Source organism: Bombus fervidus, chromosome 3, assembly GCF_041682495.2.
Source record: "Bombus fervidus isolate BK054 chromosome 3, iyBomFerv1, whole genome shotgun sequence".
Lineage (NCBI taxonomy): Eukaryota > Metazoa > Arthropoda > Insecta > Hymenoptera > Apidae > Bombus > Bombus fervidus.
The window spans coordinates 18,400,612-18,418,954 of record NC_091519.1 but is presented as its reverse complement, the minus strand read 5'-3'; the positions used below and the strand labels follow the sequence as shown (position 1 = coordinate 18,418,954).

At 39.4% G+C, this 18,343-nt stretch overlaps 2 protein-coding genes across 10 annotated transcripts in view; one reads left to right on the top strand and one right to left on the bottom strand.

Annotated features, from left to right (window-relative positions):
• The window catches only part of LOC139998402 (phosrestin-2), a 174,983-nt gene that overhangs the window by 7,448 nt on the left and 149,192 nt on the right, over positions 1 to 18,343 (bottom strand). For 5 of the 8 annotated variants that reach the window (XM_072022894.1, XM_072022893.1, XM_072022888.1 and 2 more), the window contains 3 exons: positions 15,513 to 15,563; positions 12,394 to 12,529; positions 11,504 to 11,653 (listed from right to left, as the gene is read on the bottom strand). In XM_072022894.1, coding sequence (XP_071878995.1) covers positions 11,504 to 11,653; positions 12,394 to 12,529; positions 15,513 to 15,563 — 337 coding nt within the window. The other 3 variants (XM_072022896.1, XM_072022895.1, XM_072022892.1) reach the window with 3 other exon arrangements.
• The window catches only part of LOC139998413 (14 kDa phosphohistidine phosphatase), a 61,195-nt gene that overhangs the window by 8,087 nt on the left and 34,765 nt on the right, over positions 1 to 18,343 (top strand). The window lies entirely within an intron of this gene.

Sequence of the window (18,343 nt, the reverse complement as noted above, 5' to 3'; positions counted from 1 at the left end):
TACGCGCGGGGCTTTTACAAAGAGAGAAAGGTTGTACGAGGTTTATCACGACTAGGTGTCAAGCATTGTCGAGATACGCCATTGTTGTTCAGCCAAGTACATCGTTTCACCGAGAGCGAAATCGTAGCGCGGCGAAAAGGTTTCAATGGATATTTGACATACACGCGTACATACAATGCGTAAAAGAGCGCATTCATCGGCGTCGGAGACGAAGCCTGGTAGCTACAACGTAGTCTCACCGCGACGTTTTTCTAATGACATCTTCGTTTAACGCGTCAATTCTGTCGCAACGAATTAGATTCTACCGCTTTACTCAAAGACAAAGAGACCGACAACTTGGAAAATCAATATGCTGCACGAAGATAAACTATGCGGCATTTCCCAAGAACATCAATTACTCCCACCCGTGTGAAATTTCGTTTTAAGATTTTATTTCCTATCATTTTTAGCCTCTCTACAGGAGATACTTTCTCGTCGAGGTTCTTCAAAGAGAGCAGCTGCAATTTCTCGCGGGAAATATTTCCTTCTTAGAATATTATTTTTAGAATAGAATTTTAGATAGAAGGATGGATGCGTAGCGCTTTTTACTACCACTCGGATAATTCTTATTTCTAAATTCCTTCTTTTCATTGACTCGCCAGGTATCGACTATCCATGCGTATTTTATAACATTAAAATTATTCGTTTCGATCATTTATTTCCAAAAAGTTGCTCCATTAGAGAAGTTTGTATACCATATAACAGTACATGAAAACGTTCCCTAAAGGTATATTTAGTCGTATTTACCAGACCAGTGACGCGCATCGTTCAAGACTTCACACACTCTTGATTTCTTTTCGATTTCTCTCCGCTTGGATTCCGTCTTTTTTTTTTCAGGAAGTACTTAGCGCCTTCTCGTTCGCTTCTCCTTTACTTTCTCCCTGTTTCTTTTTTGCCTATTCGCCGTAAAGCTGGTTCGCGCTCTGTATGCATGATTGATGTGCGACGTAGCGGCTTTCAGCTCTATCGCATTACCCCTTTGAAACCCGTCGGCCGTGGAATCGTAACATTTGTAGTCCACCGTGAAACCATATTATCCAGCCGTTTTGAGTGCATCCATGTTGCGCCTCAACCACCGAGAGTAATCCTCTAACGATAATATCGCCTGAGGAACCTGAGAATTGCGCGCTTCAAGATTTTCACCGCGTCTTTTCACCCTCCGATAGACGTCCTCGAGAGATTGCCAATAGGCAAATAAAAATTCCTATAATTTACGTATACAAATATTACGTGTACGAGTAATCGGATTAAGTTTTGCACTGACAAAGCTAGCAAAGACACGCTCTCGACGCTTTTTCTTTTCTGACTGAATATCACGGAAGAAATATACGATAAATAAGATCTTCGTCGATTTCTTGATTGTTAATTATTAAACGAGAAGACGTTATCTTATAATTAAAGAGAGAAATTTCGATACGACCATTGAAAAAAAACGTCGTCGTTTCTGAAACTTTCTAATACTTTTTAACTTTTTAATATTCGTACAAGGAAAACTCGTCGTTTGGAATACACGTAAATTTCCAATATTATAAGTATGCGCGATATTACTTGCTTCGCTTTACTCGACATTTATCATGCACGCGATATTAAGAATCATTCTCGAACGAGCAACCTTTATCGCGCACATATTTTTCCATTTCTCCGCCCCTATATTATAGAAGATGGTGTCGCTCGTAATTTTTCGTTTCGCGTGACGCTCTCTTCCAGCTGCCGGATACACCAGTTTTTACGCGTGCTTCGTCTTCATTCGCATGTGCGAAAGCTTGTACACTCTCGTCTTACGTTCTTACCTTACCATCCCCTTTATCTCGTCTTGACTGATTTTCCATGGAAGCAGGTACGATCAAGAAACTTCCACTCTCATTAGCAAAGGAAACTTTCTAATTTTAGGGTGGATTAGTAGAGCGTCTTATACAATTGGACATCGTTATTCGTGTTAGAGATAATTAATATCCGTCCTTGAAAACGATGGTTCCTCGTTAGTCAGCAGATGCTCGGATAATTCTTGGAATCTCTTTGATACTCCTTTTTCTTTTCTCTATCGTTGATCTCTTACTTTTAACAACTCTACCAGATTTTGTAGTATCAACCGGAATTTGCTGAAGTGGCGCTCGGAAATTGCTTTCTTCCTTCATTTTCAGCGATTAATAATCGAGCGAAATGTTTTCCCGTTTACCGTTTTAAGTGGTTGAGTACTTTTTAAACGCGGCGAATTGTTTCCAGATATACGTTATTTACTGTCTGTTCGATTTAACCGGAATATGTAAATAAAATATATATAAAAATATATATAAAATCGCGTAGGGGTATTTCGTGAAATATCGCGCGAGATTAATATTTCGAAATGTTGATCCCCGAGAATTGTCTCTTCGTTATAGATCGGCCTCTAGATACGTAGGTACATATTGTCTTTCGGTTACAGAAGGCTTAACGGAGAAAGTTGCGTTATTTCGCGAGCATCAGCGAACGACTCGGAACTTAGGTACAGATTTTCATCGAGTTAAAAAAAAAAAAAAAAATGAGAATTTTACGTAATGGATCGTTCGTCTCGCGACAATGCTACGCAGTCTCAGTGGCTTCTTATTCGTTTCTCGACAGGCGATTTGGAAGGTTCTCCAGGCGGAACCAAATTATGATTGATCACCGAATCCTAAAAGTCTCCAGTCATAATGACTTTCCATTTGTGTTCGTCCTCGCTTCTCGTACGACTCGATTTTCACTCGATAGTATTTCTTTTGCCCCTCGAGAAAGAGATTTTATCGTTCGGGACGATAATCGAACGTGTGACGTTTCCAATTTTCCCGGAAACACTCTGGCGACTTTTTTTTCGAGCGATCAATTTTGTAATTGATTTTCTTGGTAAAGGACTTGGTAAAAAAAAGGGTGTTCCTGAAATTTAACTTTTCCTTTTTTCTCGTTAAAATGGCTAAACATTCGACTTTCTTTTTTCTCAACAAGTTGAGTTAAGGTTGAATCAACATCGATTCGTTAACACTGTTCGTGTTTGCTTTAAAAAAGCGGGCTAACTACCTATCATTGAAGAAAAATTAGTCGAACGAGAATTAATTTTCGTGGAATGCAACAACACCGCGCAACAATAGCCACGGGACAAAAATACATTTTCGTTCGTTCGGATAGCAAAACCACAAATTCTAGCAACCTTCTGTGCGAGTTAATTAATAACTTTTACCGTATCCGCCACTCTGATTATCGTTTATTTATGCGGCTGTGATATCACGCCAGGCTTCTCGTGCTTAGCCTCAGTGTTTCGCGGGATTCAAACGATCCCATTAGTCTTAGTATTTCTTGCTTTGTTCCGCATAAATCGTGGTTATTACACACAGCGACGTGGCAATTTTTTCTGTGACGTTCGTAGCGGTAATTTTCGACCGGCGAAGTGATATTAAACATTTATAAATGACCCGGAATATAATTCGGCCGAGCTTGACAGTGGCGAAAATAAAAGTCTTGTCACGATTCGTTACCCAATATGCACTGCGCTACTCTAAACCGCAGCGAAATGGAGGCTAATTAAAGCTGTTTGTTTGATAAATAATTTACATACAAGTAAATATTTTCAAAGCGGATATAACGTTTTAGATTATATTTATGAAACTCGAAAGAGGAAGACGACAAATACTTTGTTGCTATCGCGCGAATCGTTCGATGTTCAAATACTCTTCAAATTTCGTCGAATAAAAGTTTTGTCGTTTTCTCCTTTTTCAACTACTCTTTTTCCAGAGTTTACAGCAGCCAAGCGAACGAAAAATCGTCGTTCACCGTTAATAAAACGCTATGGTGTTCTAATGAAACGCAACGTCGACCCGATTCCATGATAATTGCGAGCTGGCGAATATTGTTATCGTGTACACCGTGTCACCTCGCAAAGTTTACTTAGGAGAAACAGATGAACGTTGAAAGCACGCTGATTTTAACTGCCTTTTAATTGACAATCGATCTAATGTATCCGAAGGAAAGGAATATCACCAACTGCGGTACGAGTCGTGTCGTTTGCCATTGAATCGATCGATACGATTTAAATGCCCTTCTATCTTTACCGTCATGAATCGTGATCAATTAATATAGGAAAGTCGTGCAGGAGTAATTTTGCGGATAAATCCAGCGTAACGCAATACGGCTGACTATGCCGTGCATAGCGCCGGTGCTGTTGCAAAAAGGAGATTCGCGAGAGTAATTGAAATGGATGAAAGTAGAAGTCAAGCGAGAACAGTTTTCTCGACGTTGCTTTGGCGATAGAAAGGAACAAGAAAAACGCCGAAGAAGCACGTTTCAATTTGCGTCGTGGATTCGTTGAAACAAACTTAATTCTGACGAACGATTAACGTAAATAAAGAACACGCTCGTGTTTTCTATTCGCACCGTGTAAACCTCTGCCACTTGACTGTCCGTTCTTGTTTTACCTCAACGTGGAAACGAATTTGATCGAAACACACACACAAAAAAAAGGATTGAATGTAATTTGATAACACGTAACGGTGTAATAAAGATTTCTTTCTAGTCTGATTTAAATAAAAGGTTGCGTAACGAGGAAAAGAACGATCCTGAGGAGCATTCGAGGTCAGTCGTATTTTTCTACCTAGTTACTTTCGAGTTATTCTTCTTTTTTGCTTCGAGAACAGTTCGCAACGGGTTATCGTTTTCCATCGGCATACGTCCGTTGTTTCGCGATTTAAAAAATCTCTAGAGAATTACTTTGTAATCGGAGAATCCAACTTTGGTCGCTTGAAATTATCCAAAGAGGACGGAATTTTGTTGAGACGTTGAAAAGTCAGTTTCGATAATTGGAAACACGATAATCCGTGTGAACGAGAATTCTTGATATTTTACATGGAGATGTTGAGTGATAAAGAATTGTAAAAACGTTCGTGCTCTTGGTAGCGAGTAAGAAGAGCGAATGGGAAGAGAAGCGACACGAATAACACGCGAGTAAACTCTACGAGGAATGTGGAATGGAATTCGGAATGCGTGTAATGCGGAATAATTGACTAGTATTGGACTGTAAGCGATCAGATCATCGAAGGAGCGAGAGAATCGTTTGAAAGTCGAAGGAGGAGAATTTTGCGAAAATCGTGAATTGTTCGCAGATTTATTATTTATCCTGTTTATTTCTATTTTATTAAGAAAAGGAGGAATTATATGCATATCACCAAAGAATTAAGGAATTTATTTGAAAGCGAAAGAATTTATAATATAAAGAATCGTAATATTATTGTCGAATATAACTTCATTTATATTTAACGACTCAATCGCTATTCGCTTTGCGATCGAAAATATTCTATCAAATTTCGATCTACGACAGCAAGCTCGTGGAAAGATGATGAGGAAAAAGCAAATTCCCCGAAGAATTGCCGTGCAATCAAGCCGTGATATAAATTCCATGCTCGTCGAACGAGATCCTGCGGTAGTGGGTAAGACCAGCCTCGCGTATTACGACAGGTCGCGGCCTTGACACTAACCCTGACCCGCAGCTAGGTCGATTTGGCGCGTCGTGAAAATTATTTATCAAGTATCTTTCTCTTTTCCTGGATATTTCACCTGGCTGAGGTTTTTACCGGCGCCGTGCGATCCATTATTCATTCGATCGATGAATTAGACATGAACGACGATCGTTTCGTAGGATATCATTGAAAGATGAGCCACTTCATCGCACCTTCGCTCGTGTTACGGGTCTCAAAACCACGTCCCCCGCGACACGAAATGCTTCTTTAATTTCCCCCGAGTTCGTTCGATTATAGTTAGCGCATCACACCTAAGACTTTTCGTCTTATACTTAAAGCCAGAGATCTCGAGTTCCCTCGTATATTAGACTGTCCGAAAAGTATTTTTTTTCCGTAAACGTGTTTTTTGTTGCAACAGTGCGCCTTCGTACAAACGTGAAACCAAGTCTGTGAAATGTCGCGGTGTTTATCTCGACAGAACAAAATCGTACGTAATTCGACAAAATAATATAAAACGAAAAACGTGCGTCTATTATTTCCTCGTAAAAAGGAAAGATTTTCGAACAATCTAATAGATTTATAACAAATCGTATAGCATCTATCGTGTATTTTGGTGTCTATATTTTTCAATATATATATAGATATATACTTTATCAATGAATATGTTCGTTAAATTAATTATCGTAGTTCTGGATTATCAAGAAAGACGAAGAGCTTTCCGAAAAGTAACTCGCGATTATAGGAAATTCGAATTCTATGAGAACGCAGTTTCTTAATCTCTTTGTTTCTCCAATTTCCCAAATTTAGAATATAAATATATTTTAATACGCAGTGAAGTGTAATATTCGTAACTTGTGGCGTGAAGAAACGAAACTAAACTAAGACGCATCAGTTCTTATTTCATGCATACGACCTCAAAGTGTTTTCACTCTGCTCGCGATAGGGACGAGTACACCGTACAATTTGAACCAACCGATGGGACACTTTTGCACCTGTTACAGCTGTATCCCTGCGAATCCGTGCGCGGATACCCGATATCCGGCGTCGTTTCGCAATTCCGCAGATGGCGGAGGAAGATCCATTGCGAGAGAAACGTGATCTCTGGTGAGCACAGTCGGAGAAAAGCAATTTCATCGCGATACGTTTCACCATTTCACTGTGTTCCTGCTGCCGTCGTTTATGAATACGCGAAGATCGATACGCCAGGATGCCTAGGATCGAGAGAACGTTTCGTTCGTTTTTTAATGTTTATCGGAGCTCGAAGCGACGGTTAACCGAAGCTTTCGATACCGTTCGGTACGTTGGGTGACGCAAAGAAGCTCGATCCTGGCCAGGAGCTGACCTTGGCCTGCAGCGAACGCTGTAGGAAAAGTTGTCTCTGGTATAGAATTTTCCGACGTTCTTCATCATGGATACAATGCTTTTTCAACAAAGAATGATTTGATCGACGTATCGTTTATTTTCGTGCAAAATGATTCGGACGTTGAAGGATAACTATGAAACTGTAGAAACAATGGCACAAAACGGTATACGTATGCTTTTTAAAAGGATCTTTCTTACTTCGGGAAGACCGAGATATCTTAAGAGAAGATCGAGTGAGAATTAGGTGAATATTTTATAATTAAGGATGCGCGTATAAAACGTTTAAACGTCAGGGAAAAGAGTTAAACAAAAGGGAAAAAAGATGCAGCGTGCGTAATTAAGAGCAGAGAACACATGCATATTCGCCGCGCTTGCATTCTGGACCTTTAGGAACTGGATAAAATTATCCCAGGGTAGAAATATAAACGGGACAAAGTTGGCAGCGTTCGGAATATACTTTCGGAAATGGCTGGATCTTCTCCGACCAACGAATTTATTGCAAACGGTCGGAAAAAAGGATGTAACCAAACTAATCTGCCGAGTATGTTTTCGCAAGCTTTTAGTTGCGACAGACGCTAATCAGATACATTCATTCTGTCAACCACGTTCTAACGAGGATTCAAACATCGAATATTTAGCACGAATTTAAGCGCTATACGTCTATCCTATCCTATCACGCTCTGCGTAACATCATATTCCTGACTTGCAAAGTTTCGCTAATAGTATTCAATTCGGTTGTGCAAATTCTTAATCTCAAATTATAGTGCGTTGTGTCTCATTTAAAAAACCACTCGAAAAACAAACATTTCTATTATTAATAAGAGAAAATTGGGCTGTGAAACGGTTGATAAAGCTGCAAAAGCTTGAAATACGCGAACACAGCTGAAAGCTAAAAGTTGTCGAAATTTTCATTCTTATTGTTGTATTTCCAGTCGTTGGAAATCAAAATGTATCGGGTGAAACCACGGTATTTCGTGGCGAAAGTTTTCTTTTTACCACTACTTTCGCGACTACTTTCATTGTAATTTTCGCAAAGCGCCGTTAAAGCTTCTCATTCTGGACGAAAGTTCTCGCAATTTCAACGTAACAGTTTCCGCCATTGTACCTGACTTGCGACGAAACAATGGTAACCAGTTGACGAAACAACGCCAGAAGGAGAAACAGCTGACTTTTCATCAGCTAACAATCAGACGAAAGTCTTCGTAAATTGGGCGAGAAAGTTTGTTTCCCTAGACAACGCGACCTTAGCTTCACTTCCGTACGCTGGAAATGGTTTTCACCAAATCGAGAGACAAGTGTTAGCTCGTCAACATCTGACGTGTGACGTGGTTTTTCCATTTATGGAACTCTTGAGAGGTGGTCAGTGAAAATGAAACAGCGAGGAGGGGCGACAGGAGACAGCTTTCAAAAGGTTTCTAGTTGAAAGGAACGACAGACCTTTTTTTATTAAGAAATATCTTTCGAAGATAGGCAACGACAAGCGCCAATCTTTGTCGTCCCGTTCTTTTCCCCGAACAACGTTCGCTGCCTTCGTGAAGTTTCTATTGTGTCGTATAATGTTTTAAAATGATCGCTTCACATCAGCAAGACTATAATCCTGATTATTTTCTATCGTCTAATTTTTGGCGATGATAACTCCGCGAGAAAAATGACTTCCTTACAAGTACTAGAACACACTGCCTTGGTTTTGTAAATTGGTTTTGGAATGGTTTTGTAAGAAAGACACAGCGCTCTAAATTTGAGATTTGCCTATCTGATTTTGAGATCATCTTATCAAAGACGAATATATTTGTCGTTTCATTAATTTGGAGCTTGTTGAGTTTGTAAATCTTTAACGATCCTTAATTAGAGCTTTACGTTCTCTTGTAAAAGCACCCGGTAATTGCGCAAAGAGATTTCCGCCGAGAAACCGTTCGCGAAGCAAGGAATCGTAAATTCTCAAAGAAGAACATGGTCGAAGGAGATATTCGATGGGAAAGTTGATAATTTCTCAGGAAATTTTCGATCACGCGAGGTAAAAGCGACGAAATACGCTGAAAATTGAACGGCCAGCTATCCCATCGGAAACTCAGATAATTATGGCTGCTGATCGAGGATTGAAAGATCGCGTATCAATTTTGTTTCCATACGGAACTAATAACTCGCTCGGTTCGTTACAACGGTCAACCAGTGGTGGATGGTTTGAACGAACAAGGCGTTAAGGGATCTGGTAGATCGTTGATCCTCTCGGAAATGAACCGTTAAGCTTATGGAGTACGGGATGCATGTTATATAGGTCGTAAGCCTTGTAACTGATACGCGCGACGTCACCGAACAACGTGCATCGAACCGTTCTGAAACAACCCTCCTCTGCTTGCCTTTCGCCGAAGAAGCTCTCGTGACTGGTTCTAAAAGGTTACCCTAGTAGAACTCGTCTTTGAAATCTTCCTATTCAACCGAGAAAAAATTCACATCGTAAGCGCTTGCATCGTGGAAGTGCACGGAGTAAAGCACTATAAAGTAGACGATCTCGATCGATATTTAATATTAATTTTATGACAGGTTCGATAGAGGATAGTAGATGAACGGAGAAAGATAGAAAGAGAGATTTCAGATAACAATAAGTTCTAATTTTATAGAAATCTAAACGATCTGCACTCGACAATCTGCCTATTCCTCTCCATCTATTATCTCTTCTCTTATTCCATTGCTTCTCTATCCGATCATTCTCCACCTATTTCGATTCATATCAAGTTCACCGCTACTCAGAATATTTCCTCCGCGTTATTCGCATCTGTGCGCATTTCGGAAATGGGGATTACGTTTGCAACATCGCTTAACCTCTTTACATGGTTTAGCTGCATAAGCAAATATCAAGCAAATTTTCAGGTAGCGTGTGTGATATTTCGACAAGCGGCTCACAAACGTTCTTCATATTGCATATATTCGACTGGCTGGAATACACGTTAAACAAGGTATTCGCGTGTCCAACAGGGGCAAATAAATATCGAAGAGCGATGAACTCGGAGAGAAAACTCAGAGAGGTTTGCGTTGACCGATTTGCCGCTGGCCTCGCACGGCGGAGAACGAACGTGAGAACGTTGAGAACGTGGAGGATGTCAAAGACAAGGCAGCCGAGCTCGCCGTGATAAATTCAACCTCAGCAGGAAGCTTTTCCGTTAACGTCTGGTTTTTTCAACCGAGAGCGTTTCAATCACGACGCTCGATTATCGTGAGTTAGGAGAAACACGAGCACAACTTACTCGAATTAATTTATCGCGGTCGAACGTTCCGTTGTTAAATTTGAAACATTTTATTTGAAAACTTTCTTCAAACGATTTACGTTATAGAGATCTGCTTTTACTACGTTTATACTACGTTTACAGGTGGTATACACGCCAATAATTTGTAATTCGCCCTGTTGCTTCGATCACTGCTCCTCTGCTCTCTGATATGTTCGCGTTTCATAAACATCTATTTCTATCACAGTGACTACGATCGTACGAATGACACGACGTATCGATCGACATTTTTACTTTTGAGAAATTTTGGTCACATTCGGATGGAAATATCTCGAGGTTAAGTGATCGAATTTATCTTGTTACGGTTTATGAAATAATTTCACCTTGTTCTAGCAAGTTTCTTCGTACAACGACGGATAATAAATTTATACGATCCACTTTATACGGATGTTAAACCCTTTCCACTCTTGAAACATTGAACAACGCATCAGCAAACGAGTATCTAGTTTCAATTGTTTAAATTTCCCAAATCCATAGTTTCGGAAATTTGTATACGATCCGGAGCTGCTGAAGCTTTTTGTTACGAATTACACGCTCGAGGAAGCGTTATACGGTCTGCTAATGCAATTTGCAATCGGTGTTGCGTATGTAAGTTTCTAATTATCTAGGCACGAAAACAGCTAAGCTAAGCCGCTTGGCTTATTTCATTAATTGATTACGAACTTACGGTGCCGCGTCGTTACCTCGAATAATACGACCCTTTTACGGTTTAACCGACTGAGAAAATCCAGCACCGTCGCGATTTTACGTTTTCTCTTCGTTTTACCAATAATTATTCATCGATTTCAACTTTTATGCATTTTTATCTTTCCTCTTCCTTTTTTATCATCCGTCGATGCTTAAATCGCGAAGCAATTTTAAATAGAAGATTAAACACGGGTAGAGAACGATGAGTTTTTGTACGGATAGAAAAATAAAGGAAGATCCGTCGAGAAATTTGAAAAGTTACATCCCCCCCCCCTTTTTTTTTATCCTGTCGGAAAAGATCATCGATTATCGAGTTCAGAATCAGCGCGGAAATTAAGCTGTCGAGTGATGCAGGAATACTAATTTTCCAATTTTCTGGAATTTTGCGATACGTTATGGAAACATCTGCGGGTAGGAACACGGGAAACTTGCACCATCGAAGGCTTTATTAAATTTTCATTGATCGTAAGCTGCTGGCTCGCCGCGTGTCACGTTGACGGACAAGATTTCACGAGTTTATGAACACCCTTGCGTTCAATCTCATCCGGCAGGGTTCCGCTCGTTAAATCGCTCTGATTTTCTAAATTTAAGTCGACCGTCTCTAGATACAAAAGCAAAATGCGAACTCGTAAACCTTGGAAACAGAGATAAACGTTTAATTATCTTTATACAGACCTGTAATGGGGTCGTTTCTTGTTGATCAGCGCCGGAATATGGGGGGTAAAGTTGCGCGAGACACATAACCGCCTCGTTACAGAATTTCAGTCCCATTACCTCTTCGTCTTCCCTCCCGTAGCGAAAAGTCAACGTAATTTGCCCGTACACCTGAAACATCAGACGGTTAAATTGGTAAATCGAGAAGTAAATAATCGCGATTCGGTTCTTTAGAGTTGTGCGAATGTTAGTCTATTCGCGGTTGATAGTTGTGTCAGGATTTTTCAATTCTCCGCACAGTTTTTCAGTAGAAACTCTAACGAACTTTATAGAACCACTGTACCGATTTCCAGATAAATAAAAAGTCAATATCGAATTTATTCGCGGTTGGGTTTCTCGATCGTTCGTGAATATTAACTACTCGATGATTGTACGATATTTTTCAAATTTTGTTCTAACGAAAGTTATCGGATCGCGATAATTTATAGGTAAATATAATTCAGTCGAGGCGACAACTTTTTACCAGCGGATGAAAGATGTTTACGTAATACGGGTATCTATCTGGTTAATGGGAAGTATCGAGGATGTCGTCTCAGGGGTCGTGAGCTCGCTCCCATCTTCTTCGAGCTTCTTCTAGTCTATAAATTGCCCACGGAGTAACTCCGGAAGTATCTTTAATTAGGTTTGACGGAAAGATGTCGCGAGAAAGTTGTCGATGAAATTGAGGTCAGAGAGATAGAATCTTTGAGAAATTAGGCTTGCAGACGAATTCTATCCATCGAATCAAACCAATGGAAACTTTCTACAATAGTAAGTATAATTTCCTACGTTTTATTCTCCTATCTCAGCGTGGCATTTTCAACCACGTTAAAGCGGAATATTTGATCGTTTTCTTCGTATTGGAAACTCACCCTTTTCTCTTGCAAAAATTCAGGATCGACCAATAGTACGCCCTGTAGTTTATCGATCTTCAACTCGCTCACGATCAGATCTCTGCTCGCCAAGTAGAGGGTCAGCTTGTTGTTCGGTGATGATTTCTTATATACCCTGTGGAACAGAAGAACGTAATTAATCAGTCGTCAAAAGAGTACTTTGGTCAGTAAATTAGACCATCGACTCGTTCAATTATCGTAATACGTTTAAACTTGATTACGTTCTCTCTGTTTCGTCATCGAATTTCGCGGCTCGTTCGGTTTCCACGCGGAAACAAACGGAGGAAAAGAAAGGTACGGTTCATTACCTCGAAGCGTTAGACTCGACCCAGGCTATCGGTGATTCGATTCGGCTAAATTATTATCCCACGGTTTCGATTGTAGGCATTCCCACTATGAGTAGTAGACAAAGATTATCGAGGAAAGAATATTTTATTGGTGCGAGAGCGATGGAAACAATGGATTAATAATTTGATCGAGCCGAGAGTGAACCGAGAACTGTGAATCGAGTCATACTCTGCTTATAATCGTAAATATCGCAGGACCGATTGTCGTTTATTTTTCATTATTGTTTGCTCGCAATTCTCATCTGCATCGACGGTTATATAAATTAATAATTCCACTGGGATTTCGCGCCTGAGTAGATACGGACGCGTTTGTACGATGTCACGTGCGTTATCGATACACCGAGCGTTTCAGCGTGTCCTTCTTTTCATCGATTAATGCTACCAACGTTTATACTCTCCGATCGAAGGTACTAATATTTTTCCAAGGCGCTACAAGCGTCTTAAGTTAGATTTTCCTTGAGAAAATATTTTCACGCGTTACAATCTTCGCCAAATATTACAAACCACCTTCGTGCAATATACACTTTGTAATTTGCGTGTTTTTCCCGGTGCTCGATAAATACTCGTCGGAACTGTGTCGCGACACTTATGCATGGGACGATCGGCGAAACGATTATGCAGCGAAACGCGAATGTATAATATATATGGTAGATGTTACGCGAAGAAACGTTTGACACTACTGTAAACGGATTTTTATATCGTGGTGCTAGAAACTTTATTCAGATTTAACGAGTAACGAGTAATGACGAAGAATTAAAAATGAACGACGTAGAAAACAATAACTTCTTTATATACTTTCAAATTTGCACGTATTAACCAACAGACGAATAATTATACATATGATCCATGTAATGTAATATTTTTAAATTGACTCTGTTGTAACAACACTTTGTCATTTTGGTCCACAGTGGGAAGGATTAAAGGGATTGAATGAATTAAAGAGATTTTTTGATCATACGGGTGATTAAGGCAACCAAAGGTGATTAGAATGACGTTGCTAATAATCCCATCGATCCTCGTAATACATACAATCTCGAAATGGCTGATTGATGCGCCACCGGATATTTATTCCACGGTTCAATCCAAAACCGCATTGCTACCAGTTACCGCACCAACCGGAGTATGCGAATTCCGTGTGAGCGAGAACGATTGCGTTGGTCCTTGACACCGTTACGAGATTTTCCATAAAAATCGTTTTTTTCGATCGAATATTCTCGAATATTCTTCAACTTTGTCGCCTCTCGATTCTTGCCTTTGAAAAGTTTCCTACAACACCAACCGTAAGAATTCAGATCGTGCGAGCCTTCGAAATCTTGCTCTTCTGTGCTCCAGAGGAGAAAGTTTAGATCGAAAGTAACGTTCAACTATGGAACGTAAGGAGTTTTGAAAAATTGTCAGTGTATTTTTGTCAAACAGTTAATAATACAACCATTTATGTTCGGTTTGAGATACTCGGTGTATTTAAAAGTTTTCAGTTTAATCAAACCGACGAGCAAGTTCGAAGGCTGGTTTGTCACGAGCGACCCTCGCTCTTTTTGATTCAGTTCAAAACCCGTGTTCGTTGTTATTTAGTTTTCACATAATCCCGGATAGGTTCGACGACTAGGTAGACAGGTCGCTTCTTCTAATATTCCAACCGTTCTTTGCTCATCACAGAGTGAGTCCCGGTGCTGTTTGTTATTGGAGCGCGCTTGTTACTCTCTATCGTTTCGCATTGTAAGATTTTTATCGTGATCAAGAAGATGTTATCTATCAAAATACTATAACCTACTATTTTCAGTTTTACGGTTCAAATTTATGGACATTTTTTATTGAGCACTTTGTTAGGGAAATAATGTTACAACGACGTCGTTCTTCCTTCGAAAGCAATATTTAAAACTCTAAATAAATAAGGAAGTTAATTAAAACGCTACATATAATCTACTATCTTCGAACCTAAGTTTCAAGCAGAATTCATTATAAAGGATTCTTTTACGGAAATAATAACGCAATTCTGCTCTCCTTTCTCAACCTGCATTAAAGTTCTATATAATGGGGATACTAATTAACATACCTACCATAATCTATTACTTTCCAGCTCGAGTTTACAACAAAATTTAAAAGGCTTTGTTAAGAATACCAGCTAGTAAGCCAACGTCGTCCTCCTTCGCAAGCTACGTTACAATTTTAAGTACGTAGTAGGAGCGTGAGCGAGGAAACTTGAAATGCCGTAAATACTCATGAAAGATCGAATTTTCTTTTTACGATAATTCTTTCCTAACCGCTCAACGACCTTCTCTCGTATTTTAGCCTCACCAAGAAGCCAACGCGTACTCGCGTCTTTTCTGTTTGCTATAGATTATCCCTCTTGCGATACCAGGCCTCGCTACGTTCCACGTTCCCCGCGATGCAATTACATAGTTACGAGAAAGAATTATTCTCGGAGATGATATTTTAGTTTGTTTTTCTATAGGGGATACCTAGCAGAGTTGCCTGTTGTTCGGAGTCTGCCAAAGTTTTACGACGCAACGAGCCACCTCGTCGTCGAGGATTTTTCCGCTTGCTTAACGCTCGCGTTTGTTTATGTGCCGGAGATCGTCGTAAGATGATCTGTCGTTACATAACGTCAGCCACTCTCCCAACAGAAACTTTCCCAAAACTTGGTCGTGAACAAAACGGTCTCCCAACTCCTCCGACAGAGACAACTTTCGATTTTCTCACTAAACGCAGTGCTCTCTCTCTCTCGTTTCAGATTTCGTCGTTGAGGTTTACCTTTGACTACTAATCGCGTCCGATGCGTTGTCACTCGGGTTGTCCATTTTTCTGAAACATAAAATTTCAGTGGATTATCCGAGCTTTCATGCATATACGGTGGCTCATGAAAGCCGGTAAACTCTTGTATTCGCGCACAAACTAAAGTTGTTAGCTTTACATAAAATAACCGGTACCACGCGTTAGCAGTTGTTGCATAAAATGACCGGTCGACGATGTGTTATTAAAGCTCAATTTGTATTCAGTGAGTCTTCGTCTTTGATTTAATTATTCATATTAATATTTGACTAAGCGTATGCTTACGATAAACTTCATTAAACCACTATAATCAAGATAGTCGCGTATCATTATGATGCCAATGAAATTTCAAAGAGTAGTACGCAAAATATATTTATACTTGCTAACGTGCAAATACTGTTTCAGAGTCTCCAATGAGTCGCTGTATTAGAATCGAAGAAAATATATCGTAATATCATCGAAGTAATTCATCATGTATTTTCCGCTAACCATTCACACGTAATGTCGTGTTGCTGGTTTACACTCATCCGTCGTGAATGTCAGTTTCATCGAGTCTTCAAGTAGAAAAGCCGCGCTATGTTACGACAGGGCGATTCGTTAACCTCGACTCACCTCCGGGATCTAATGTAATTTTCTTTTGCACAAGACTATTTTCCCTCGACCAATTCCTTCCTCCTTCCATCTTCTTCCGTGTTAACGTGACAAGTCAAAGAAGTTTTAAGCCACACAGATGTTTTACCATCCGTTACATTCTTAATCCTTTAGAGGCCAATGACTAAATGTACTCGATATTTCGTATCGTTAGAATTTTTTCAGTTTTGATATGTTAAATATTCTTTGCTGTTATAATTCAGTCTGTTGGATAGGAATTTGCGATTCAAATTACGAACAGTTTTCGTATGTAGCTTCTTGGCTATAAACCAGTTAGGATAAAATGTCGAATGTTGCTGTGGGCAGAAATGCTTCATTCGCAGACGGTATTGTTTTTTCATATAATTTATGTATTAATATCGCCCGAGGCTCCTTCCATAATATCTTTATCTTTTTCATAAACATGTATACGAATCGTGTCAAAGGTAGTTTAACGATAAAAGCTTCTCAAACACAGATATCGTGGAAAACCTTAAGAGAAACACGTAGTTAAGGGTACAAATTGTGTGGGTAGTCTCTTTAAATAAAATTTCAAATAAAAATGTTCCGCGCATTGATCCAGCCCGTACAGTGTTCCTACCACGGATGCTTTATTTGTTCAATATTTATTGTCTATTTCTACTTTAAAATAAAAAATAAAAATGTATCAAAAGGTTTTCGAAACATTTAATTTGTTCCTATTATCGTTGATATATCGAAGCACGTAATAAATACATTTTTAACTAACATCGTTATTTTTGTTAGTGATTTTGTTGTATATGTCGTATATTACATTATACGATATAGGGTAAAATTACCTTCAAATTGAATGTTGCAGCAAAAGCGATAGTGGTAGTGGTGTAGCATCGGTGTCAATTCTCGTGAAAATGATAAACTTTAGAGAAAATACTGCGAATAAATTATACACTGAATGCTCTTCTTTTATGAAACTATGTTATGAATTTTGCCTAATTAGTTCATTCGAGCACGGTGCGTCGTAGACGAAAACCTCCGCGGAGATTACCAGTATCAACTACTATAAAAACTTTATTTTCAATCCCGTCGTTTAAAAGAGTCCTCGCTCACATAATGGAACCTACTTTCCACTTTTTCTCCATTTGATAAAATTGTACGACCGTTCGTAGCAGACTCGTATGAAAAAATTCACGTCCAAGGATATACGGCGACAAAGAGAAGGAGGTCGCGAAGGAATTTACGCATTTTTCCTCGCGACGGAGTGCTTGAAGTGATTTAATGCGGGCTTACTCGTAGTAAGTTGCAGCAGCAAGATATTCGTTCTAACTCTGACGTATCTACTTAATACACGTATGTACGTACGTTTCATGCGTGGCTTTTTGCCTTGGCGAAAGGGACAGAAAAATCTTTATACCGTGCCTTCCATAACAAGAATTGCGCAATTTAGTTTCAAAGTTGTAACACCTTTTAACAAAAAGTTTCACGGCTCTAACGTAAAACGACGTAAGAGTTGAACGGGGAAAGGATTCGCGGATTATTCGGTCTGCTTGGAAGGTCTACGGTTCGAATTCGGGCTTCAATTTTAGTGGATTTCAATTGATTGTTGACTACGGAAGGATTAGGTATCACGAGTAACTATGTGACTCTTTCTCTCTGTTTATGGGAACATAAACGAGATCTAGTCCAATCGCAATCAAAGGGAAATCTCAAAATATGGTAAAATTAATTGATCTCTCTTGATTTATTATCGAATGAAAAGTAATTATGACAATTTATGACAATGATTCGTATCGTGAGATTCACAACTTTGTAATTGAATTAGATGCTACAGCATAGGAAATAGTTTTGCATATATCTTTGAGACTAAAGGTAAGAAAGAATTGCGTAATATACGTAAATTTATATAAAGTGGTTCACAAGAGAGTTTGTTAATCTTCAGAACGTATAATTTCTCAAAAGTAAATAATATCGATTTTTGTTCCACGATCTGTTGATACTTTCCCGAAGGACGCAACTTTCTGAAGCCTCGTCTTGTATTTTTACTATGATGGAAATGAAATACTATATAGGAACGGCGCGTTTATTTCCGCTATAAATTACACCAAATGCTGGCACGCTCGTATCTTTGAAACGACGCGCGATAAACGCGGGAATGACGAACGAGTGATTCGAGGGATGAGATGATCGGAGCGGAAAACGTCGCGCGG